This window comes from Phyllostomus discolor, chromosome 1 (genome assembly GCF_004126475.2).
Source record: "Phyllostomus discolor isolate MPI-MPIP mPhyDis1 chromosome 1, mPhyDis1.pri.v3, whole genome shotgun sequence".
Lineage (NCBI taxonomy): Eukaryota > Metazoa > Chordata > Mammalia > Chiroptera > Phyllostomidae > Phyllostomus > Phyllostomus discolor.
In genome coordinates, this window is record NC_040903.2 from 217360267 (window position 1) to 217382763 (window position 22497).

Genomic DNA, 22497 nt, shown 5'->3' on the forward strand with positions numbered 1-22497 from the left:
CAAGGAACTGTCAGGCAGCCGCCTCTTCAGCTCCTGCCCGGAGCGGCAGCTCTGCACGCTCGGGCTGGGGCGCCGTGGGGCGTGAGGGAGCCGAGGTCGGCCGGTCCTCCCTCCTCCCTGAGCCTCGGTTTCCCTGGTCCCAGTGTCCACCCCGGGCGGTGGTCATTCGAGCAGAGCAGATGAGGGGCGGTGACAGCGGAGTCCTGCCGCGGCAGTCTCCCACGAACTGTGACACACGGGAGCACTTTTTAAAAAAACGCTTGAAAGAACTTGGCTCAGCTTACGTAACTAATACATGTTCACTGCGGGGAGTTTGGGAGTCGTTTAAAGAAGGAAGTCACCTGTCAGCTCTCCACCTACAGCTCGCTGCTGTGCCCGGGTTTTTCCATACATGTTCCGTGTGGGATCTAAGGACAGGCTGTTTTATAACCGATTTCCGCGTCAGCTTCCCGCAGCACGTGGGCGGCGCTTTCACGGAGCCTTGCGCACTGCTGTCGGTGCCTGCCTGGCTCCGTGTCGGGGGAGGCGTTCCAGGCGTGTGACCGGCCCTCTGTGGTGGCCGCGGCGGCCCCGGCCCGTTCTTCCCCGTTCTGAGTCATCCTGTCTCTCAGCTGTTTCTGGAGGGCAGTGGGTGTTGGCCGGGGGGCAGTCTTGGTCCCCGTGCTGCTGGCACCTAGAAGTTGGAGGCCCGTGGTGGGCCCCCCCCCCACCCCCCGAGAGTCGTCCTGTCCGGATGTCCTTGGGGCCACAGCTGTGGGGCCAGGCAGCGGGCTCCTCTCCCGGCCGCAGCGGCAGTGCCGGGTCTGAATGCCGCCCGTGTGGCCGGCTGGTGTCCTCCGCCCGAGACAGTGAACGAGCCGAGTGTGTCCCCCCAGTAGTGTGTGTGGCGTTCCTTAGGCTTCCCGTGTTCGACCGTGATCTCAGGGAAAATTAATCTCCCCTGTTTAAAGCTCTCTGGAGTCCAGAGGAAAGGGAAGGTCGTGGGGCCCCGGACGGAGAGGTCCGTGTGCAGGCTGCCGAGCGCCGGCCTCCCCCGGAGGGTAAGGCAGCCCGAGGGAGGGGGGAGGGTGCCCAGTAGGGCAGCCCCGGGGTCCAGCCTGGCGTGGCGGAGCCTGAGGCAGCCCCCGCAGCAGGGAGCCCCCTTGACCAGGTTCCTGAGGGCCAGTTGGCGAGGGCAGGGTTCCGCCTTTCCGGCCCCGGGGAGGCGGCTTGAGTGGCTTCCCTGCCCAGGGAATGCTGAGCTGGGCCCCGCCACCCCGGGCCTTCCTGGGGGACGTGCTGGGGGAGGGCCCAGTCTGACGACGTGGCCAGCCGGCTTGAGCAGGCCGCCAGATGCCGGTGGCCCATCTCCTTGCGGGGCGGGGCAGGGGCCGTCACTGCGCAGCAGAGCCTCAGTGGCAGCGACGAGGAAGACTGGCCGGGGAGGGCGCTGCCCTCCACCCCTCCGCAGGGCCGGCCGTCCCGGGGTGCTCCTTCCACGCTCCGCGCAGCCTGGTGGTCTGACCCAGCCCCCGTGGGCCGGGGACACTGAGGCTGAGGGATGGGAGCCCTGCCTGACACGTGCCCCTGGCCCGGCCCTTCCTGGCTGCGCAGCCCGGGGCCCAAAGCGTGGGTGCAGAGCGCCCTCCCTGCCAGCCTTGTGCACCACGGGGCCAGCCCCGCCGGGTGTCCACTCGCAAGGGCTCCTGGGCCCCTCGGACTGAGTCCAGCCCTCAGGCAGATGCCAGGACACCCTTGCAGCTCTGGCTCCACTGCTGCCCTCTACCCCCCCACCCCCAGCTTGTCCTGAGCCCCAGGGCCTGGGTTGACCAGTTGCCCCTGACTCCCACCTGACTCAGGTAAGGAGCACCCACCATCTCCAGTGGGAAGGACTGCCCAGCCCAGGACAGGGTGTAGCCTTGGGAGGGTGAGGCCTGCCCAGACTAAGCTGAAGGGAAACTCCAGACCCTGGAGGGGGTGGGGTGTAGCAGGCGGCCCTGGCCAGCAGGTGGCAGCACAGACTGTCCTTGGGGCTGAAGGGCTGGAGAAGCAGCAGCCGGGCCCTGTCTGATTCTGCAGACCCCTCTGCTCCCCAAGCCCCGTGGCTGCCCGGGCATGGCTAGACAGCCCCAGTCCCCCTTGCCAGGCACCTGTGGACCCTGTAGTGGGACCCACTGTGGGAGGCCAAGGGGCCGGGAGACCTGAGGCTCCTAAAGAGGAGTCTGTGCCCTGGATGGGTGGCTCTGTTGGAGCATCGCCCTGACAACACCAAGGTTGCAGGTTCAATTCCTGGTCAAGCATCAACCCGTGAATGCATGAATAAGTAGAACAAGAACCTGATGTTCCTCTCTCCCTTCCTTCCTGTGTAAAGTCAGTATATACAGTGGAACCAGTGAGGGGGAGGGAGACCTAAGGGCCCCGGGGCTGCCTGGAAGGACCTGGAGGGCTGGGCTGGGACCACAGAGGGGCCAGTTCAGCCCAAGGGGAGCGAGACTCTAGCAGAGCAGGTGTTGGGGAGGGGACGGGGTGGTGGGGTGGAGTGTTTGGGGGAGATGTGCGGCTCCCGCCCCCCTTCCTCACAGCACCCCCACTGCCCCCACTCAGAGATGGGGCTGAGCCAGTGCCAAGCTCCACCCCCCAGGCACAGATGCTCTCAGATGCTCAGGTCGGGGCGCTGCCACCCTGGAGCTCCTCCCTCGCTTTGTCCCCCGACCCCAGGCCTGCAGGGCAGCCGAGTCGACAGGACGGCCTGGCCCTGGACGGGCACAGCAGGGTGACCGCCTGCTGGCCCTGTTGCGTCCTGCAGACAGCGAAGCAGAAAGGGCAGAGTCTGGGCAGACCAAAACCCTAGTTTATTTCAGCGTCAGCAACATCTCAGCCATCACAAAAATAAACTCTACCGAGGGCGACGGGAGTCTCTATAGCGAGGCTAAGGGCTCAGCCGCCAGGCGGCGAGCCTCGGGGTGCGTGGTGGGCACTGCCCGGGCAATAAGTTAGGAAGCAGCAGGGCTGGTGGCCGTGGCGGGGGCGGGCCGGGCCCTCACTTCTGGGCGGGCACGAGGTCGTCGATGGCCTGGCCCTGCTCCAGCCGCTGCTCCATCTCGATGAGCAGCTTCACGCCGTCCACCACCATCTGCACCAGCTCCACCTCGGAGAAGCCCAGGCGGTCGGCGTTGGAGATGTCAAAGACCCCGCCCACAGCAGCCGTGTCCACGCCACCTGGGGAGACAGCCGGGTGGGCAGGGCGGGGCGGGGGCGGGGCGGCCCCAGGGGGAGGGAACTCCGGCAGACCCCGCCCCACACACCTGTGCCTCGCTTCTGGAGCCGCAGCCTCTTGAGCACTTCCGGGAACTTCTCGTGCTTGCCCAGGTGGGGCAGCTTGATGTGCACACCTGCCCGCAGCCCTGTGCCCAGGTTGGACGGGCAGGTGAGGATGTAGCCCAGGTGAGGGTTCCACATGAACTCGAAGTTCTTAGACTTGAAGAGTGTCTCAATCTGGAGGTGGAGACGACGGCATGAGAGGGGAGGCCTGTGGCAGGAGACACCCCTCCCCCGAAGGACCAGCTGGGCCCGGGATCCCCTCCCCCACCACCAGCAGGGCCTGCCCTTGGGGCCTAGCCCTGCCCTCCCCGGCACTGAAGCCCGGGCCCTCCCCGGCACTGAAGCCCGGGTCCCCCCCGCCCCAGTGGGGTGGCCAGGCCCGACCTGGGTGAGGCCGTTGCAGAAGCGGGTGAACACCTCCTTCATGTTGCCCCCCTTCTGCATGGATATGACCCGCAGGTGGTCCTCCTCGTTGATCCACACCAGGAAGGTCTTGTTGTCATTATGCCTGGGGGAGGGGCACAGTCAAGCCGCCTTCCTGGGCTGTGGTCTCGGGGCACGTCCCAGAAAAACACTGCAGGGGGTCCCCAGGCTTGAGGAACCTGGCAAGTCCCTGAGGTGTCCTTCCGGCAGTGCGGGGGGGCGGGGCACACAGCAGGGAGGCCAGGACGCCTTGGAAAGGGTTCAAAAAGCCCCGAGCTGTGCCTGACCCTGCCAGTCATGTTCCTGGGGGGTGGGCGCTGACGGGGGGGCGCAAGGTGCCCACCCAGGAGGTGAGGGCAGGCGGGAGGCTGTAAGCCTCCCCACCCCCACTGGGAGGCGGCTGCGTCACCCAGCACCTGACAGAGTCCCGGAGGAGGGGGCGGGAAGCGGGTGAGAACGAAAACAAGAAGCTCCAGGTCCCAAGAGGGGGGTGGAAACGAGAAGCCAGCACGATCTGTCCCCCACCTCCACGATCCAGAGAGGGGGAGGCCTCCACCAGCCCGGCCCCTGCGCTCACCTGGGCGCTCAAGGTCACCTGCGAGGAGACTGGGGCGGCACCAGCAGGCCCCAGGAGCGCGGCCCCTCCCTCTTCCTCCAAGGCCTCTGAGAGCGCGGGTGGAGGGGAGGGGAGGGGAGGGGAGGGGAGGCGCGGCCCGCAGAGGGTGGGGAGGACACGCACCAGATGCCGCGGGCGTCGGGCCAGTCCCGGGCCATGCCCGAGGCCAGCAGCAGGGGCGACACGGGCTTGTCGAAGAGGAAGTGGTCGTCGATGAGCTGCTGCTGCTCCGCCTCCGTCATGCTCCTGAGCGCGAAGTACCTGCCCGCCAGGTCGCCCTCCAGGCTCGACAGGGCTGCGGAGAGGCGCGCTCAGGGGGCCGCCGCCGGCACGCGCCCGCCACCTCCCCGCGTGCGCCCGGCCCTGTGGGAAGCCCAGTCCACGCGCTCCTGGCGGCGGTCCGAGGTGGTGACCTCGCCGGGCCCCACGCGGCTGTCGGCGCGGGCTGGGCTTCGGTCCCTTGGGAAACCGGACCGCGTTTGCAGATAAGGGCGCGCGGCGGTTCGGGTGACGCGTAAACAAGGCAGGCGGCCCGGGGGGCGGGGACCCCTACCCTCCACGGCGAGCTTCTCGATGGCGCGGCGCTCCCCGCGGCTGCAGTGCGGCGGGAGGCAGAAGCCGCGGATGCTCCGGCCCGTGCGCACCCGCGAGCTCAGCACGTAGTTGGGGTCCAGGTCGTCGCCGCCCTACGGGTCGAGTGGAGGTGAGCGCCGGGACACCCCCCAGCCCAGCCCGCCCCCGGGCCGCCCCGCACCTGCAGGTTGTCAGGGTTGAGGTCGGTCTTGTGCTCATCGCTCGGCTTGTAGCCGCCGTGTCGGTCCTCGATGATGGGGTCAAAGAGGTCCTTGAACACCTCGTACGACTCCTCGTCGCCCGCCACGCAGCCCACGGTCATGATATACGGGTGGCCTGGGGGGGGGGCGCGGAACGGGGACAGTGACGTCACTGCCAGGCCTGAGGCAGCCGCTGAGCGCCGCCCTGCAGCTGCGCGCAGGGAGGGGGCGCGGAGACCCCGGCCCGAGGTGCGATCGCGAGGGCGCCGCACCCCAGCCCGGGGAACGTCTCGCAGGCAAGGCGCAAGGCGCCGGCACCCGGGGCCGCGGGGCCGCGCTGCCCGTACCCGGGTTGTCCACTCCAGTCTGGATGACGTCGTCCAGCGTGAAGCCGCTCGGCGTGCACTTGGCGCGCAGCTCGGCGTACAGCTCGGGGGTCAGCACCTTGGCCATGTGGTTGTTGTGGCTGCTGAGGTCGGGGAACTCGTCCTCCGCCGGGAAGCGCAGCTTCAGCGCGTTGTGGCTGTTGGAGAAGGGCATGGCGGCGGCGGGCTGTGGAAGACACGGGCATCAGCGGGGCCAGGCTCTCCCGCTTCCCAGGGACCTGCAGACCACCAGGGCCCCGCGGCGCCGGCCATCCGGGCCGTGGCCAAGGACAGTGGGGTTCGCCGCGTGCGCGCAGGGGCAACCGCACCGCCCAGGACCCCCGGCCCTGCCGCCGCACCCGCTCCAGGCGGGGGTCCCCGTCGTGCCCAAGTGCAGGATGCCGCAGCCCCCACGCCCCTCTGTGCGCCGCGCCCCCGCCCCGGCACCCAGCGCGGCCGCTGTTCCGGCCCCCGGGCCCACTCACCCGGCGACCGGTGGTGCAGGGAGCGCTCGTTCCTTCCTCAGCTCCGGGAGCGGCGCAGGAGAACAGCAGCTCCTCCGCGCTCCCGAGGCTCTTAAGGGATGCAACGCGGGCCGCCCATTGGCCGCTATTTATAGCCCATTCATTCTATTGGCCCACACTGCGGGGTGGTGTCGCCCCTTTGTCCGCTGCCCGTCGCCCTAGACCAACCCCCCCTGGCCACCCACCTTAAGGACCCACTATCCGGGACCCAGCACAGTCCGCCCACCCCACCAGTCGCCGGCCCCGGGACCCCGAGGTCGGAAGCTCAGACCCTTGGACATCTTGGAGCTCCCCCTGGCCCTTACTCTGGGCGGGAAACTGAGGCAGGAGAGCCACCGGGCACCCGAGAACTTAAGGACTCTCGGGCTGTTCTGCACCCTGGATCCCCCACTTGGCTCCTCCCGCCAGTCCCCGCGGCGGCGGCGGCGGCGGCGGCCAGGGGCCGGTCTCGAGCGTGTTGGGTTGCCGCAGCACTTCCTGACTCCCGCCCCCCTCCCGCCCCACCCCAGCTGGTTCCCAGAGGCTGACCTTCTTCAAGGTGCCCGCAGGCATCTCCTGGGCGATCTTGGTGCAGAGAGAAAGGCAACCGGAGGCGCAGCCTGGCCGCGGCCCAGCCCCAGGCACCACGATGCCTTGACCTTGGGCAAGTCCCTGAGCGCTCTGGGGAATCCCAGCCAGAGACCCCCGGGCCCTGCTTCTCCTGGTATTTGACGCCCGGAGAGGCTGCCGGTGAGTGCACAGTCTCCGTCTGCAGACCCCACCCCCACCCCCCAGGGCCCTCTCCTCGGGGGGGTAGGCTCAGCCTCACCACCCCACCCCCACAGGCAGCCAGCCCAGACGCCAGCAAAGCCCAGAGGAAACGCGAACCAACGGTACGTGAGAGGTTTAAAAACCACTGCGAGTCAGAATCACGCAAATGAAAACAACGAAGACTCCACCTTCCACTCCCCCCAACACACCCGGATTATCCAAACAGAGAGATTGACAGCAGCCAGTGCCGGCTGTGGGGCGGAATGCGGGCAGGCAGGCATCCGCCGCTGTGGGTTGCTACATCCTTTTTGGAGCGTAATTTGGCAGTATCCGCTGGAATTTAGAATGTTCGCACTCCGTGACCCTGTGACCCCACTTCTAGGAATTCAGCCCGCAGAGAGGATCCGGCCGCGTTTCTCTTCGCAGACGGACGGAAAGATGCACACCGGGAAACACTCGCACACAACAGCGTGGATGCGGCCGGATGCCCATCACCTGGGCCCTGGCCCGGGCAGGGGTCCTGTGCCCGGGGTGGAATAGTACACGGCTGTTTCAACAGAGTGTCCCTCGTGTGGCTCAGCCAGTTGGGGATCATTGTTTCTTACACCAAAACGTTGGGGTTCAAAAATTTAAAAAAAAAGTGAACCACAGCTTCTGTGGTTCCTGTTCGTCATAGTAGCTCTGAGACTAAAGCAAGAGGGAGAACCCTGATCTGTGTGTGTATTTGACAAAACCCTCCCCGGGCCTGCACCGCGAGCTCTGCGGGCAGCAGGGTGAGCGAACACAGTCGGCCCGAGCAGCCGGGGAACAAAACACCAGATGGGAGGAGGCTGGCGGGGCTGGGAGCGGCGGGGCGGAGGGAGGGAGGGAGCCCCGTGCGCTGGCTGGGGACGGTGTGTCCCTTCCCTGTGGAGTGGGCATCGCATCGGAGGGTGTGGAGTCCTGTTCGCTGCCCCCGGCTGTCCCCGTGGTGGCGGCAGAGGGGGCTCCTGGCTCTCTGCCCCCACCCCCCGCACCTTGGCCTGTTTGGGCCTGTCCCCAGTCAGCATTTGGGGTTTTCTTAATTCCTTTTTTTTTTAGGCTCATAAAACAAACCGTTGTAAAAATGGTCCAGGCTGGTCAGACGGCAGGCTCCTTTAAGCCCGGAATTTCTGCAATCTGTGCCCCCTGCAGCCCCTTCCCCCCAACTTTAGAAATATCTGCGGCCACCCTCCCCACCCCCGGAGGCCTGAGGGCTCAAGTTTCTGTTTCTAGAAACCAGAGCTGCCGGCTCCTGGAGGCTGACTTGACTCTCAGACCCCGGGGGTGGGGGTGGGGGGGTCACTCGGAGCTTCCTCTTTGCCTGCAGCCTCTGCAGCTCCTCACAAGGCCCCTCCCACCCCCACCTGCAGGCCACGGAGGAAGGACCTGGCCGCTTTGGGGGTTGGGGAGAGGGAAGGTCCACACTGCAGAGGGGGCCCGGAGGCCTGGGGCTGCCCTGGCCAAGGTCAGGCCCTGGGGGTGTCCTGCAGGGCCCTGGCACTCCTCGGCCTCCCGAGGTGGGTGTTTTGTCCCCGTTCTGCAAATGAGCAAAGGGAAGATCAGAAAGTGGTGGCGGGGGCCAGGTCAGAGGTGCAGCAATCTCCCAGTGACCCTGGGTCCTGGAGTGGCTGGCCCTGTGGCCACCTGCCTGGGCCCACCCTGGGGACCTCCGTCAGGCCAGACCCGAGCTGGACTCAGACTGACAGCAAGGGTGCTCAGCAGCTACAAGGGTGCAGGAAGGGGAGGAGGCCTCTGAGGCCTTTAGACCCGAATGTCATGGGGAGGCCCCGTACCAGGCAGTGGCTGCTTGGGAGCCCGGGTGGTCCCAGAGCAGGGCAGCAAGGGGGCGGGCGCTGGAAGGGTGCTTCCGGCCAGCCTGGCTCCCCTCTGGACCCTCCGTTTTCCCCCGGGGGCCCACAGAAGCCGGTTTGGTGGCGTCTAGGAGAGAAGCTGGGTGACATCACCTGGCCAGTTTACGGTCCTCAGAAATCACACCTGCCCTGGAGAGGGAGGGGAGCCTCAAAGGAGTCCCTGGCCTTTCATCCGCCACTTGGCAGGGCTGGCAGAGGGGGCCTGGTGCCAGGGCCGGGCTGGGGGCCAGGGGCCACCCTTGGAGCCGGTGCAGCTGCTGCTTCCTCCTTCTGCCCCGTGCCTGGGCTCTGCAGACCCCACAGGGGAAGTTGGCTTGGGCCAGGAGGGGCGGTGCTTCCTCGGAGTCGCATGCACAGTGCTGGGCTGGGCTGGCCGGAGGGGAGAGGAGGGTCCTCATGTCACATGACCCCTGCCAGGGATGTGGGCAGACAGCCACCACAGCCGTGGGCATCCTCAGCTTCTCCTTTTCCTCCAGGGTGACCTTGACCGTTTCCTCCTGCCTGTTCCCACTTTCCTTCAATCCACCGTTAGTTCTCTGCAGCCAAATTTACTGTTGTTGTTTTTTTAAAGATTTATTACTTAGAGAGCGAGCTAAGGGAGAGAGGGGGAGAAACAAGGCCTGCCACCCAGGCATGTGCTCTGACCAAGAATTGAACTGGCAACCTTTCATTTATGGGACGACACTCACGCCAGCCAGGTCCAGGTTTACTGGTTTTAAATCCCAATTCCACTTGGGCCACATTGACTGTGTAACTTAACCTCCCTGAGCCTTGGTTTCTCCATCTGTAAAGTGGCCCCTCACAGGGCTATGGCCAGGAGTCCTTGCAGTGACACTCAGTGGGGCTCATGTGGCATCAGTTACTACTAGGGGAGTCCTGACACACAGACTGGGCCCTGGGCGATCAGCTGGGGCCTGGGGGAGGCCAGTGCAGATAGGCAGCTCCGGGAAGGCTGCCTGGAGGAGGGGGCAACAGAAGAGCTGGTCAGCCAGCAACCGCCAAAATGGGAAGTTGGGACCTCAGGAAACCACTGCCCAGTCATGCAGCCCTAATTTAGACTTCACGGGTGCCCTGCCTGGGCTCCACACCACAGCCGAGTAGCCGGGAAAAGAGGAACCCCGCACCCAGAGAAGTGGAAAGTCGAGCTCTCTCAAGGGAGCAATTAGGGGGAGATTGGGCCCAGCATCGCCAAGCGGGTGGAGCAGAGTCTCCTGGAGCAGAGGTTACAGAGCTGTGGATAGGGCTGGGTTGTCTCGGATGTTGAGAGCAGGCGGCAGGGGGGCCGTGATACAGCCACCCAGGCATCTGGTGGCCGGAGTGCTGGCCCCACAGGTGCATGAACCCGCAGAGGGTAGGGGGTCACTAAAAGCCCCTCACCTTCTTACCCTGGGCGCCCAGGCCCAGGCCCAGCCAGGGCAAGGGCTGGGGTCAGGCACCTGGGTTTCCACCATGGACTCCGAGGCGCCCACGGCAAGGGCCACAGGCTGGCCAGTCCTGGCCCCAGAGGAGGGCGAGTTCAGAGCCCCAGGGGCTGGCGGGGCTCTGGGGAGGGGCTGGCTCTGCAGAGGCCTGGCCACTCCCCTTTTACCAGGCTGGAGCAGCTGGGCCTTAGAAGTGTGGTCTAGGGTCATTGCTAACTGGCCCTGGGTTAAGGTGCAGGCTAAGCCCCAGGATGGCGGGGTGGACTGGCGCTTCTCTAACAGAGGTCTCCAGTCCCGGGGCTAACAGGACAAGCTCTGGCCGCAGGAAGCGGAGTGCCGCAGGCAGACAGTCCGGGTCCCTGCACCCCGCCCCTCACTTCCCCCAGGAGCCAGCTCAGAATCCGCCTTGCTGAGTTACTCAGAGAGCCTCGCCTTCCCTTCTCTGCCCCTCCCCCAGCCCCTGGCCCCATCCCCCCGAGCCCAAATGCGCTCAGTTCTTCCAGCTCTCCTTGCACCGGGGCCCAAGGGGACCCAGCGCCGCCTCCCTCCTGTAAGCAGCTCCCGCCCTCCGAGGGTGAGGCGGGCCGGGAGGAAGCCACTTCGCAGACCCCGCCAGACCCCCAATCTCCTGCGGCCGCGCTGACCCCAGCCAAAGCCTTCTGGGACGACCCTCTGTCCTGGGACCCTCTTCCCTGTTCTGGAAGGCACCCTGGGGCCCAGTCGGGGGCGTTGCACAGCGTTTTGCAGTGACAAAGCGTCCGCGGAAAGGGTCCTCCTGGGGCTGGGCAGGGGGCCGCCGGCCGGGCGGCCGGTGACTGCCGGGCTGCCGAGGTCCCTGCCCGGTCGCAGCCCGCGGCGTCCGGCTGCGGGGACCGTGGGACGTCCAGCGGGCCTCCCACCGGCTAGTGTCAACCCGGGAATAGCACGCGGGGCGGGGGGGGGGGGGCGAGAGGCGGCGAGGCGCCGTGACGTCATCGGTGGGCGCCGCGCGCCGCGCCGGAGGCGGAAGGGCTGCAGCCGCGGTACCAGAACCACGTGCGGGGCCTCCCGGGCCGCAGTTGGCCCGGCATCGCAGGTGGGACTCCGCGGGGACACCGGCGGTGCGCGGGCGAGGGCGCCCGGCGGACCCGGTGCGTCCCTCAGCCTCCCAGCCCCGTGCCAGCCTGGCCTGGCCCGCCCCCCCTCTGCACAGGCCGGGCCGGTGCATCAGTCTTCAGCCCGCTGGACGTCCCCAGCCCTTGCCTCTCCGGCATCCCCTGCCGCCATCCGCCCAGAAGCCCGCCCTGGGGAGGCTGGGGTGAGGAGTGTCCCTTTGAATCCAACCTGGAGCCGAGGCGGCCTCTCACAGCCGGAGAATGGGCGCCAGGCCCCAGGAGAAGGGCGATGAGAGCGCCCGGTCCCGACTTGGTGGGAAATCTTGCTGTCGCCTGGCCCCCGTCTCTCCATCTGTGATTTGGGCTGACGGCTTCTGTCTCGTGACCCAGACCAAGAAGGGCTTCAAGTGCCGGCCCGGTTCAGCCCTACTGGGCGCCCCAGGTGGACAGTGCCAGGGCTCCGGCCAGCCACCCCGCCCCCACCCCACGGCCCAGGATCTGGGAGCCACCACGCACATCCCGCCGCCCCGCTCCTCCGCACGCTCATGACCCTCTGCCTCCTCCCAGGCACCGCCGGAGAGCAGCACCATGAGCTTCGTGGCTTACGAAGAGCTGATCAAAGAGGGTGACACAGCCATCCTGTCACTGGGCCACGGTGCAATGATGGCAGTGCGCGTGCAGCGCGGGGCACAGACCCAAACCCGGCACGGCGTCCTGAGGCACTCCGTAGACCTCATTGGCCGCCCTTTCGGCTCCAAGGTGACCTGTGGCCGAGGCGGCTGGGTGTACGTGCTGCACCCCACGCCTGAGCTCTGGACACTGAACCTGCCGCACCGCACCCAGATCCTCTACTCCACTGACATCGCCCTGCTCACCATGATGCTGGAGCTGCGGCCCGGCTCCGTGGTCTGTGAGTCCGGTGAGTTCCTCAGCTTCCTCCGTGCCGCCTCGGAAGTCGACAGGAAGGTGGGGGTCAGGCCCAGTGTTCAGGCAGCGTCCAGCGGGCCCTTCCTGAAGACAGGCGTGCCACTTGGTCTGTTTTAACGGGACCTTTCTGTGGAGCTGACTGCAGGGACTGAGGGCAGAATTACGGAAGTTGGTTAGGAGGCTGGTGCTGTGATCTGAGAGAGAGTCGGTGGGATTTGACCAGGAGGGATGGGACTGCACGAGGTGGCCGAGGCCGGGGCCACCGTGCTGCTTGCTGCTGACCGAGGTGCTGACCGCCGTTCCCTCAATGCCTGGCTCCAGGCCCAAGGTCACCAGCTGCTGCGAGCGGGACCCCAGCCCAGGGCTGAGGGGCGCCCCTTCCTGGAGGGTGGCCAGGGCTACTTCGAGGTGCTCCCAGGGTGTGTGGGGAGCCTGCCCCGTGCACATCCCCGACCAGTGCCAGTGTCTCCGAGCCCGGGCCCTGGGGTGCAGGTGGGCATGCCTGAAGGACGCTGTTCCCAGGCCGTCCCACACACGGCACAGCCGCGGGCACTGGGGTGGTCGAGGGGGGACGCTGCGGCACGCAGCCTGGCCAAGCACAGCCCGGGCCCAGGCGCCCCAGCTCCCCAGCGTGTTCCTTATGGGCTGGACAGCCAGGGTCAGGGGTCACAGGGAGTCCCTGGCCCCACCCCTGCCAGCTTTCTCAGGGCCTCGGGCCACCCTGGCCCTCTCTGGGCCTCGGCCTCTCCAGATGGATGGTTGGGTGGTCCCTGCTGCCCAGCCAGGGGAAGGGTCCGATGCAGGCCCCAGGCTCTGGGCCAGGAGTGTGTGGGCTGAGCAGAGGCCGAGTCCTCAGCACAAGGGCCCTGGGGTGCCGGTGGCAGGTGGGCAGCCGGCTCCGGCCTGTCCCTGCTGCGCCCTCAGCCAGGGCCTCGCTCCACTCGAGTAAAAAGCACTTGGCCAGCGGGCACGCGCCGGGCCCCTCGGGGGTGCTGGCTCTCCTCTAGGAACTGCAGGTGCAGCCGTGGGCCAGGCAGACCAGACTTCTGCTCCTCAGTGGGACCGTGTCCATGTGGTGGTTGCTTGAGGCTTGTGAGGCGGGGCTGCGTGTTTGGGGTCACTCAGAGAGGGGTCCCCGCAGCTCCAGCGGTCAGGGGAGACCTGTCCGCAGAGGAACACTGAATTGGAGGTGACGAGGAGGAGGTATCTGCCAAGGGCCAAGGGGGCGTGTCACCCCGAGGGACAGCGTGCAGAGGCCCCTGGCGAGGGTCACACACGGAGGCCAGCATGGCAGGAGCAAGCAGCGAGGCCAGGGAGGGCGCGGCCTCGGCTCAGAGTGTCATTAGGAGCCTGACCCCACCCTGTGTGGAAGCGGAGCTCGGCCAGGTCGTGCGGAGGGAGTCAGCCTGGCCTGATGGGGCTGTGGGGGCGGTTGCAGAGTCAGGAGGGAGGGGCCCAGGCGGGCTGGGCAGGCAGGTGGGGACAGGACGAGCCGTGGGTCCCGGAGAGATGTGGAAGGAGTTCCTGGTGGATCAGATGTGGGTGGGAGAGGAGAGCATCCAGGGCGCCTCGCAGCGTCTGCTGAGCAGTGGGTGTGGTGGGTGGGGCTGCGGAAAGCTTGGCAGGGAGTGCACTTGGCGTCGAATCTGGCCACGCTTGGCGCTTGTCAGTGCCGCGCGGTCTGGGTGTTGCAGGGAGGCGGCGAGTGTGCCAGGGGTGCTGGGTGGGAGTCAAGTGGAGGAGAGTGGAGGAATGTGGCTCTGGGGAGTTGTAACGACGTAGGCGGCAGCTGCGGCTGGGGGGGGGGCGGACAGGGGGCGCAGGCCCCAGCCGGCTGCTGCAAGACAGAAGCCCCGAGAGGGGCAGCTGCCTGGTGAGGAGAGGGGCTCCGTGGAGAGCTGGCGTCACGGCGCCCAGAGGGGCAGCAAGGTGAGGGCGGAGGAGGCTGGAGGGCAGAGAAATGGACCGGCCCGAGTGGGCCTGAGCTCGGGGACCTGGGGGCCGGCCCCCACATGGCAGGCGAGCGGGGACAGACCCAGGCCACGCTGTCTGCTCCGCGCAGACACTGTGGAGCCTCGGGCCTGCCCCAGCCTCTGGCGGAACCTGGTCTCCAGGTCTGGGCGGTGGGGTCTGCTCCCGCGCTGGCTCTGGGCGGGGCGGACACCCGGGCAGCCCCTGCTTGCCTGCCCCAGCCCGGGGCCAGAGGGCAGCCAGGCCCCGCATGTGGCTCACGCGTGGTGCCGCCGGTGCCTGGGGCCGGCCGGCCTGGTGGGCCCTCTGGGGGTCGCTCGGGGCTCCCAGGGCTGCTCCCCGGGTGGACCCGGGAGTCCTGCCCGACACCCATGCCATCCCCCAGGCACCGGCAGCGGATCCGTGTCCCACGCCCTCATCCGCACCATCGCGCCCACGGGCCACCTGCACACCGTGGAGTTCCACCAGCAGCGGGCGGAGAAGGCCCGGGAGGAGTTCCGGGAGCACCGCGTGGGCCGCTGGGTGACCGTGCACAACCAGGACGTGTGCCGCAGCGGCTTCGGCGTGAGCCACGAGGCCGACGCCGTCTTCCTGGACATCCCGTCGCCGTGGGAGGCCGTGGGCCACGCCTGGGACGCCCTCAAGGTCGAAGGTGCGCGGGGTTCTGGGAGGGGTGTGCCCTGGTGCCGAGCTGGGCCCGGCCACACAGCTCTGGGGCCCAGCCAGGACCCGGACTCTAGGGGCCTGAGCGAGGGGTCCCTGGGGCTGGCCGGGCGGCCCCCGGGGAGGTCGTGTGGGGAGCCGGTGGGGCCGGAGGGGACAGGTACGGGAGAACAGGGCCCCAGCTGGGCGCCTGCTTGGTGGGAGGGTCTGGAGCCCAGGGCAGCGTGGCAGCCCCTCCCGTGAGAGAGGCGATGGCCCTGCGTTTGCAGGGTGTGCCAGAAGCCGGAGGTCAGCCCCTGACCCCAGCGGCTCCCTGCAGAGCCGCCCCTCCCCCCAGCCAGGAGCCTGGCAAGCTGGCCCCTTTTAGGGAAGAAGTTGGTGCAGAGGCGGAGAGCGGGCTCCCGGCCAGGGAGGCGCTGGCTGGGCTCTGGGTCCTTCCCTTTTCTGGAGAAGGAGCCGACCGGGCGGCAGCCCCCTCCCAGCAGCGGGGCCCGTGCCGTGCCGAGCCGAGGGGGAGGCTGCCCCTCGGAGAGACGGATGCCCGGTGGCTCCCACGGCAAGGCGGCGGCCAGTGGGTCTGCTGCCAGCTGGCTCGGGCTCACCCTGGCCTCCCGGGCCCCTGGTCTCTGCCAAGGTGGCCGGGGCTGGGGAAGGGGTGGCCCCGGCTCCCCCACATCTGCACCCTCCCCAGCTCTGCCCTGATACCAGCGCCCTGCCCCCCACCCACTGCTCTGTGGACACTGGCAGGTGCAGACCACGGTCCCAGCGAGGCCCCTGCGGGTGGTCGCTGGCCGGGGAGCCGTGCGGTCTGCTGCGCCCAACCTCCACCTCCCTTCGAGCCCCTCCTCCGGGCCCTTTGTGTTCCCTGGATCTGTTTGTCTTGGGCCCAGAGATCATTGACTCACTCACTCGTGGGGCTGGCGTCTGCTGGCGGTTTCCAGCCGCTCTCCCGCCCGTCTGCAGGGCGAGGCTAGCCTCGAGAGCAGCAGTCCCTGCTCCCCGGGCCCCGGGCTGGCCGGCAGCCTCAGGCCCTCACCTGGCGGGGCCTCAGTTTCCCCAATAAGGTACACAGAGGCAGGGTCCCCTCTTGGGGGTGACACGGTTTCCTCTCTGGCCTGGCGTCCAGCTCCAAGCCCAGACCGCCCTGCGGCCCTGGGGTCAGGGCTGCAGTGACCGGGCCTCACGGGCCCTCGATGGCTTGCCGGGTCACACCCCTGCCGTGCCCTGGTGTCCCAGACTTTCCCTGCCAAGGTTGGGACCTGGGCTGGCTGTGGACAAGGCCGAGGGGCGCGGTGGGCACCCCCGTGGGAGGCGGCAGGACGAGTCTGTCAGCTCCTGCCCCCACTTCTACGCCCTCGGCCTTGTGGCCCAGCTCAGAGCAGGCACCTCCAGCTCCAGGAGCTGGTGGCAGCCTCTGATTTCCCGTGATGGCCACACCCTCGGCCACCTGGGCGCCCCTTGCCCCTGCCCATGCCGACGTGTGTGGTGAGGGCTGTGTGGCCAAAAGCTGTTCTGGGCACAGCACACCAGCAGCTGTGACGTCAAGACCCCACCTGACCCCAGCCCAGCTTTTACCCTGACCCCTGACCACAGCTCTCTGTGGCTGGGGGAGCCCATGGCCAGCCTCAGGCCCAGGGCCAGGCCCAGCACCCACTCTCCTCGCTCTTGGTGGTTTTTTTTTTTTTTTACTAGACCCCCCTCCTGGAAGGACTCGGGGCACACGCGCCCGTCCGGAGGAGGCCGCCCTGCGGGCTGGGCGTTGGCAGGCTCCCTGCCCTCTGACCCGTCGTCCTCCCCCCACCGCAGGCGGGCGCTTCTGCTCCTTCTCGCCGTGCATCGAGCAGGTGCAGCGCACGTGCCAGGCGCTGGCAGCCCGAGGCTTCCTGGAGCTGAGCACGCTGGAGGTGCTGCCGCAGCTGTACCACGTGCGCACCGTCAGCCTGCCCGCACCGGACCTGGGGGCCGCCCCGGGCCCCGCCCCCGACGCCGGCCCCTTCCGCAGCGGCACGCCCATGAAGGAGGCCGTGGGCCACACTGGCTACCTGACCTTCGCCACGAAGAACCCAGGCTAGCCGGCTGCTCGCCAGGAGATCCAGGGAGCTAGGAGCACATGGGCCCGGGCAGGGAGGCGCAGGCTGCTGCGGGCCGACTCGCGTGGGCAGCGGACGCCTGCCGCGCCTGTGTGTGCACAGGGGGTGGGGCGGGGTGGGGTGCAGGGTGGGGCCTCTTAGGTGGCGGAAGCGGGCGGCCAGCCCCAGGCCTCCGGTCCCCAGGGAGGGAGGCCCCTGCCCGTCTCCTGCCCTCCTGCTCACTGCCATGTGAAGTCCCCACAACCACAGGGCTTTCCGAGTGCTGAGGCCCAGGGGTGCAGGTGGGCCCAGGTCTCACCCCTTCCCAGGCGGCCCCACGCAGGGAAGGAGGTGGGGGAGCAAAGACTCAAGGAGGAGGGCCGGGGGCTTGGTGCTGCCATTGACCCCAGACCCCCAAGGCCCGGCTGCCACACCAGGTCCGTAGACTAACCTGTCGAGGGGTCAGCTCTGCCCTGGCCCCTCCGCCACCATCCCCAGTGCTGAAGGGGCCGGGCTGGCTCCGCCCCCAGGGAGAGGAGGCCGTGCGGTGCTCCCTGCTGCCTAACCTGCTCCTGAGGGGGGAGGGGCGGCCCCACCCATCGGCTTCCTCCTGTGCCCCGCCCCCCAGCTGCCTCCTTGCTCTGTGGTGTGGGGCTGGCGTCCCTGCCCGCCGCTGTGCATGAAGGGCCTGGGTGTCCCCCCTTGGCCTCGGCCTCCCCACGTGGGGCCAGGAAGCCCACACACGGCGCCTGCGAGGGGCTGGCCCTGACCGAGCCTCCTGCAGAAATAAACACTGTGGCCCCACCTGCTGACTGGTCTCTGGGGTCCCCAGGAGCTGGAGCCCCACCCCCACTGCAGCATCCGGGCTGGACCCCAGCGGGCACCACCCTCCAGGCCCTGGTCCTCCGGTCCCACAGCAAAGGCTCCAGGCTGCAGGGCCAGGTCTGGGATGCCTGGGACAAAGGAGCGAGTGTGTGGCCACCCCCATCAGGCTGCAAAAAGGGCCACTGTCCCTGGGGCGGGCGGGGCAGGAGGGAGCGCATGCTTGCAAGCAAGCAGAGTGTGGCCCGCTGGCCCCGGAGCTCTGGGTGCCCCCCCCGACCGCCGCCCCAGCCCACCCCAATGTCTCAGTCACAGCGTGGGTGCCTTGCTGGCTCGAGTGTTCCCTGAAGGGCCCTGAGACCTGCTGCTCTGGCCCGAGGCCACCCCTTGGGTTTTGTGGGTCCTTGGAGGGTGCCAAGTACCAAGGGCCTGCGGGAGGGCCCGTCCCCCAGTGTCAGTGTCCGAGACGAGGTGGCTTCCCTGCTCCCTCTCCTGTGCAGCCTCCGGGGAAGACCTTGGTCCACTGCGTCCCCTCAGGGTCCCTCGGGGTCTCGGAACCAGGAGTCCTGCCCCAGGGCTCCCACCCCCACTTCCAGGGCCCGTCCTGACCTTGGACCAAGTGCTTGCCTGGCCTAGGGGACAGAGGAGGGGCCCTGCGGGGTGTGGGCTGCTGGCGGGCTCTCCGGGGCCCACAGAGCACACGGCCGGGCTCCCACTCATCCTTCAGGGCCCCTCTCAGCTGTGTCTCTCTGCACCGCCCACCCCCCACCCCTGGGCAGGGGTGCCCTGCTCAACCCCCCTCTGTACCCACAGGCCCCTGCTGGCTCAGGGGGCTGCCTGCAGGCTGAGGAGGGGGGGTCCAGCCGCACCCCAATTCTGCAGGTGGGGAGCCTGATGCCCAGAGAGGCAGAGCCAGCGAGTGACCAACTGTCACACCAGTCACTGAATCAGCCCCTGGGGCCAGTCACAGGGCAAGGACTCAGCCGGCAACTCCCCTGCCCACCCCGACACTTGGGAGCCCTCAGTTTTCCTTGGAAATCCCCACACCCTGCCCCGGGCCGCCCCACCCCTGACGAAGAACTGGGGCGTGCTGTCCGGCTCCCCCTGTGGCCTGCAGGGCCCCAGGCCAGGGTCCCACCACAGGGCCTGGCTTGGAGTCCTGGACACCAGCTCCCACCGCCTCCCCCAGCAAGCCCTGGCCTGGCTGACCCGGCCTCCTCGCCCCCGGTGCTGGGTGCCGGTCCTCCCAGTGCCTCTCCGGCCTGTCTGTCATCCAGGCAACATGCCCACTGCCTCTCGCTGGTGGGCGGGTGGGCTCCTCCTGCCCCGCCCCAGGCCACTGCACAGGTGGGGACACGGGCCCAGAGGAGATACCACTCACGGGGGTCCAGGCCTCCACACCCCCACCCACCTAGACCTCCCAGATCAGAGGCCCCTGCTGGGCACATCCCCCTAGGGCGTGACACAGGCCAGAAGGAGGGATTCCTGCTGTCATGTGGGAAGGCTCAGGAGAGGTGGCACTGTGCAGGGTCCAGAGGGCTGCTGGAAGGTGGGCGGGGGAGCAGGCCTTCCCAGGCGGGAGCAGGCAGGCGGCAGGGACCTCAGGCTGGAGGAGCCCCCGCTGCCTGCCCTGCTGGCCAGGCCACTGAGCACAGGCTGGTCACCAGGCCCAGGGCCCCTCTGCCCCGGGGGCTGTTGGGCTCACTGCCGGCCAGGGCATGTCCCTGTCTGCCCTCAGGGATCCCGATGCACCCCGGGGGGAGTGTGCTGTTGGGGGGGGCTGGTTTTGCCCAGTCCTCAGGACTTGGGCAGCGTGAGCTGAGCGCCCTAAATGCCGGAGCCCCTGGCACCCTGGATCCGGCAGGTCAGGGCCCGAGGGGCTCCCCGGGACCAGGCACCGTCGGGTGGGGGCAGGGGAGGGGTCGGGCCCTGTGCCCGGAGGTGGCCCCTGCAGTCACAGGAGGAGGGTGACAGCCAGGCCACACTCTGCCCTGGCTGGGGGCGGGGTAAGGGGGGATGTGAGCAGGTGAGGGCCCAGGCTCCGGGCCCGCCTGGGTCACGGCCCCCCTCTGGCAGGGTGGGGGCGGGGAGAGATGCAGTGCCACATCGGTCCTAGGCATGCGCACGGGCTGCCCCAGGTGTGACCTCCAGGGCTGTGCCCTCCTCCTCAGGAGCCCCCCACTCTCCATGGCTGACACCAAGGCCAGACTTTGGGGGCCACTTCTGGGTCCATCTGACACTGTCTTTGGGCTTCGAGGCACTCGAACGGCTTTTAGCTTCAGGGGTGTTTTAACAGCTTGTCGGGGGGAGAGGAGTGGACGTCGGGACGTCCGGCAGACGCAGGTTCCCTGGCCACTGCCCTTAGCTCATTGCATAACGAGACCAAGAACGGGGAGCCTCCAGCTGGGCACAGGCCAGGGGAGCGTCGGCCAACCTGCACAACTTCCGAGGCACTGTATCAGCGAGCCGTCCGCACGGCCCTGCTGCGTAACAAGCACGCCCCGCGCCCCTGCCGGGGAAGCAGCTCGGAGGCCTGAAGCAGCCGCGGGTCCTCTCGGATCCCTGGCCCGGCGGCTTCTGGCTGACCTCAGCCAGGCCCATGCACAGGATGGGGGGGGGATGAAATGTCCCCTCTGGACAGGGAGTCGGGCACCCCCTCTCCCGTCCTCCGCTCACACTCCAAGGGCGAGTCCAGTCGTGGGGCCGTTTTTCAAGCCTTCGCTAACGTGGCCCACCCTCAGGTCAGGGGCTGGAGAGACCTGAGGTTTCGGGGTGGGGGTCCATGGCCCCAGGCCCGGGGCGGGGTGGGGGGCAGCGGCAGCGGGTGAGGCGCGGAGCGGGTCTCCAGCGGGAGGGGACAGCAGGGCCCGGCCAGCCTGGCTGCCCTCCGCGGGCTGCATCTCTGTGCCCAGCTGAGGGCATTTCAAAGTCAGGCCGCCTGCGGAGGGCGGCCTCAGCCGGAGAGAATTACTCAGCCCCCACCAGGCCAAGAATAGCTCGGAACTGGGTCACGCTAACCGAGCGCTCTGGTCGCAGCCTCCAGCCTTTGTGGATAATCAGCTTCCTCCCCGACATCTGTCCCTTCTCGGAGGGGCCGGCAGGAGCGGGCACAGTGTCCCCGTCCAGAAGACCGGGACAGGGAGGGGAGTGTGTTCGCGGCCGTCCTTCCATCCCTCCTCCCGCTGCCCGTGCCCTCCCTGCCCCCGCCTGGCAGGCACCCCGTCCCCCCTGCCCACCCTGCGGTCTCCCCACTCACCGGGACCCCCTGGCCCCCACGCACAGGCCAGGTGGCGCGACTGCCAGGGGAGGTGGGGCACCACGCCGGCCTGGCTCAGCCTGGATGCCGGAGTGCCCCTCCACCGCCCTCCTGCCACCCCCGCTGACCTTGCCCTCAATGTCCTGAGTCCCCAGGACCCAACACCCCAGGCCCCCTCCTCCGAGTCCCCCCTGGGCACTCCTTCCTTCGAGGGCAGGTCAAGGCGGTGGCGGGATCGGGCCAGCCCGCCTCTCCGAGGGCTTCCCATCCCTCTGGACCTGAAACCCCAGGGCCAGGCTGCCCTCCCCCCCCAAGCCGACTGCACGCACAGGGCAGCGGGGGGTGGGGGGGGGATGCAGCCCTCCCCCCCATGATGCCTCCTGTGGGTCCGCCCCGGCACTTGGCAGAGGGCAACCGAGTCGGGCCCTGCCCTGGGCCCCGGGCCCGTCTGCCAGCCCGGCCCCACACAGCCGGCGGGACCCTGGGTCCAGGGCCCCAGGGACAGACAGACAGAGCCCATGTCCTGAGACTCGGTGTGGAGCCGGGTCCCTGGCTGCCTGAGCTCAGATGCTCGCTTTGGGAGGAGAAGAGGGAGATGCTCCGTGGCCTTTTGACAGGATCCGAAGCTCCGTGCTCCCCCACTCCCTGTCTCCATGGCAACATCACGGCGCACCCTCCCCTGTGCCCGGCCTGCCAAGCCGCCTTCCCGGCGGCAGGCGGTCCTCCCTCCTGGCCTTCAGGCCTCTGCTGGCCGCCCTCGCGGCCCACACCGCAGCCCCAAGTGTGGCCCCGGCTGGGTGTGGCTGGGTGCTCGCCCCGCACAGGGTCCTGGTGCCGCAGTGACGGGGCAGCTCACCTACCGGCTTCTCTCCCTCCCAGGGCCCGAGAACTGTACTCGGGTGGGGTCCCTGCGTGGCAGTGCCCCCGCTGCAGGGGGCTACTTATGAGGCAGAACCTGGCCCCCTCCCAGACCTCCTGATCAGAAGGTGCATTTAGGTGGACTCCCGGGGGGGGGGGGCAGCCTGAGAGTTGAAGTGAGAAGCAGAGATGGGCCAGGTCAGTGAGCCTGTGTCCCTCTCTGCCACCAGGAAGCCCAGAGCCGTCTGCTGCCTGTTGGGAGTGTCCCTGTCTCACCCCCCCTCCCCCCAGGGGGCCTGAAAGGGTGGTGTCACAGGTCCTCGCAGCCCACACATCGTCGTCACCTGGGTACACTGCCACCAAGTGGTGCACTGGGATGCCAAAGCCATCCTCGCAACAGTGCAGTGACCACCCCCCCGGGCTCTGTGCTCTTGAGGGACCCAGGACAGTTCCAGGTGACAGACCACGCACTCCGCCGCTTCCGCCACAGGCTCGCTGGTGGCAGGCGGGCTCTGCAAACGCATCACCTGGCCGCCCGTGACAGGCAGGTCCCCACCCCAGACCTGCAGACTCCGCGCCTGAGGGTGGGGCCGCTCAGCGGTCACTGCCGGGGGGGGGGGGGGGGGGGGGGCAGAGTCTCTCGGTCGCCTTCTTTCCTTCCTTTGATTTCTTGAAACAAAACGCACCTTTATGAACTCAGGCAGCTCAGTCCCGGCTCGGGGAGCTTCCAGCGCTGTCTGCGGGGCCCTGTGTGAGGCCCCGCTGTTCATCAG

The 22497-nt window shown here is 68.3% G+C and overlaps 2 protein-coding genes across 4 annotated transcripts; one reads left to right on the forward strand and one right to left on the reverse strand.

The window, feature by feature from the left end:
- Positions 1 to 2814: 2814 nt before the first annotated feature.
- On the reverse strand, positions 2815 to 6099 carry CKB (creatine kinase B). The gene is made up of 8 exons (XM_028507198.2): positions 5963 to 6099; positions 5460 to 5664; positions 5094 to 5248; positions 4893 to 5025; positions 4463 to 4634; positions 3685 to 3808; positions 3285 to 3474; positions 2815 to 3198 (listed from the first exon to the last, which is right to left on the reverse strand). Exons 2-8 carry the CDS (start codon positions 5650 to 5652, stop codon positions 3020 to 3022), a joined length of 1146 nt encoding a protein of 381 aa, XP_028362999.1. The 5' UTR covers positions 5653 to 5664; positions 5963 to 6099; the 3' UTR covers positions 2815 to 3019.
- A 4910-nt stretch (positions 6100 to 11009) lies between these two features.
- Positions 11010 to 17591, forward strand: TRMT61A (tRNA methyltransferase 61A). Of its 3 annotated transcripts, XM_036014193.1 has the most exons (5): positions 11022 to 11140; positions 11720 to 11917; positions 12002 to 12077; positions 14442 to 14708; positions 16526 to 17591. In XM_036014193.1, the coding sequence occupies exons 2-5, from the start codon at positions 11747 to 11749 to the stop codon at positions 16789 to 16791; spliced, it is 780 nt and encodes a 259-aa protein (XP_035870086.1). In that variant the 5' UTR covers positions 11022 to 11140; positions 11720 to 11746; the 3' UTR covers positions 16792 to 17591. The 3 variants fall into 3 exon arrangements, with proteins under 3 accessions (XP_035870084.1, XP_035870086.1, XP_028362932.1); XM_036014191.1 differs by having other exon boundaries at positions 11010 to 11140; positions 11714 to 12077; XM_028507131.2 differs by having other exon boundaries at positions 11026 to 11140; positions 11720 to 12077.
- Positions 17592 to 22497: the final 4906 nt, after the last annotated feature.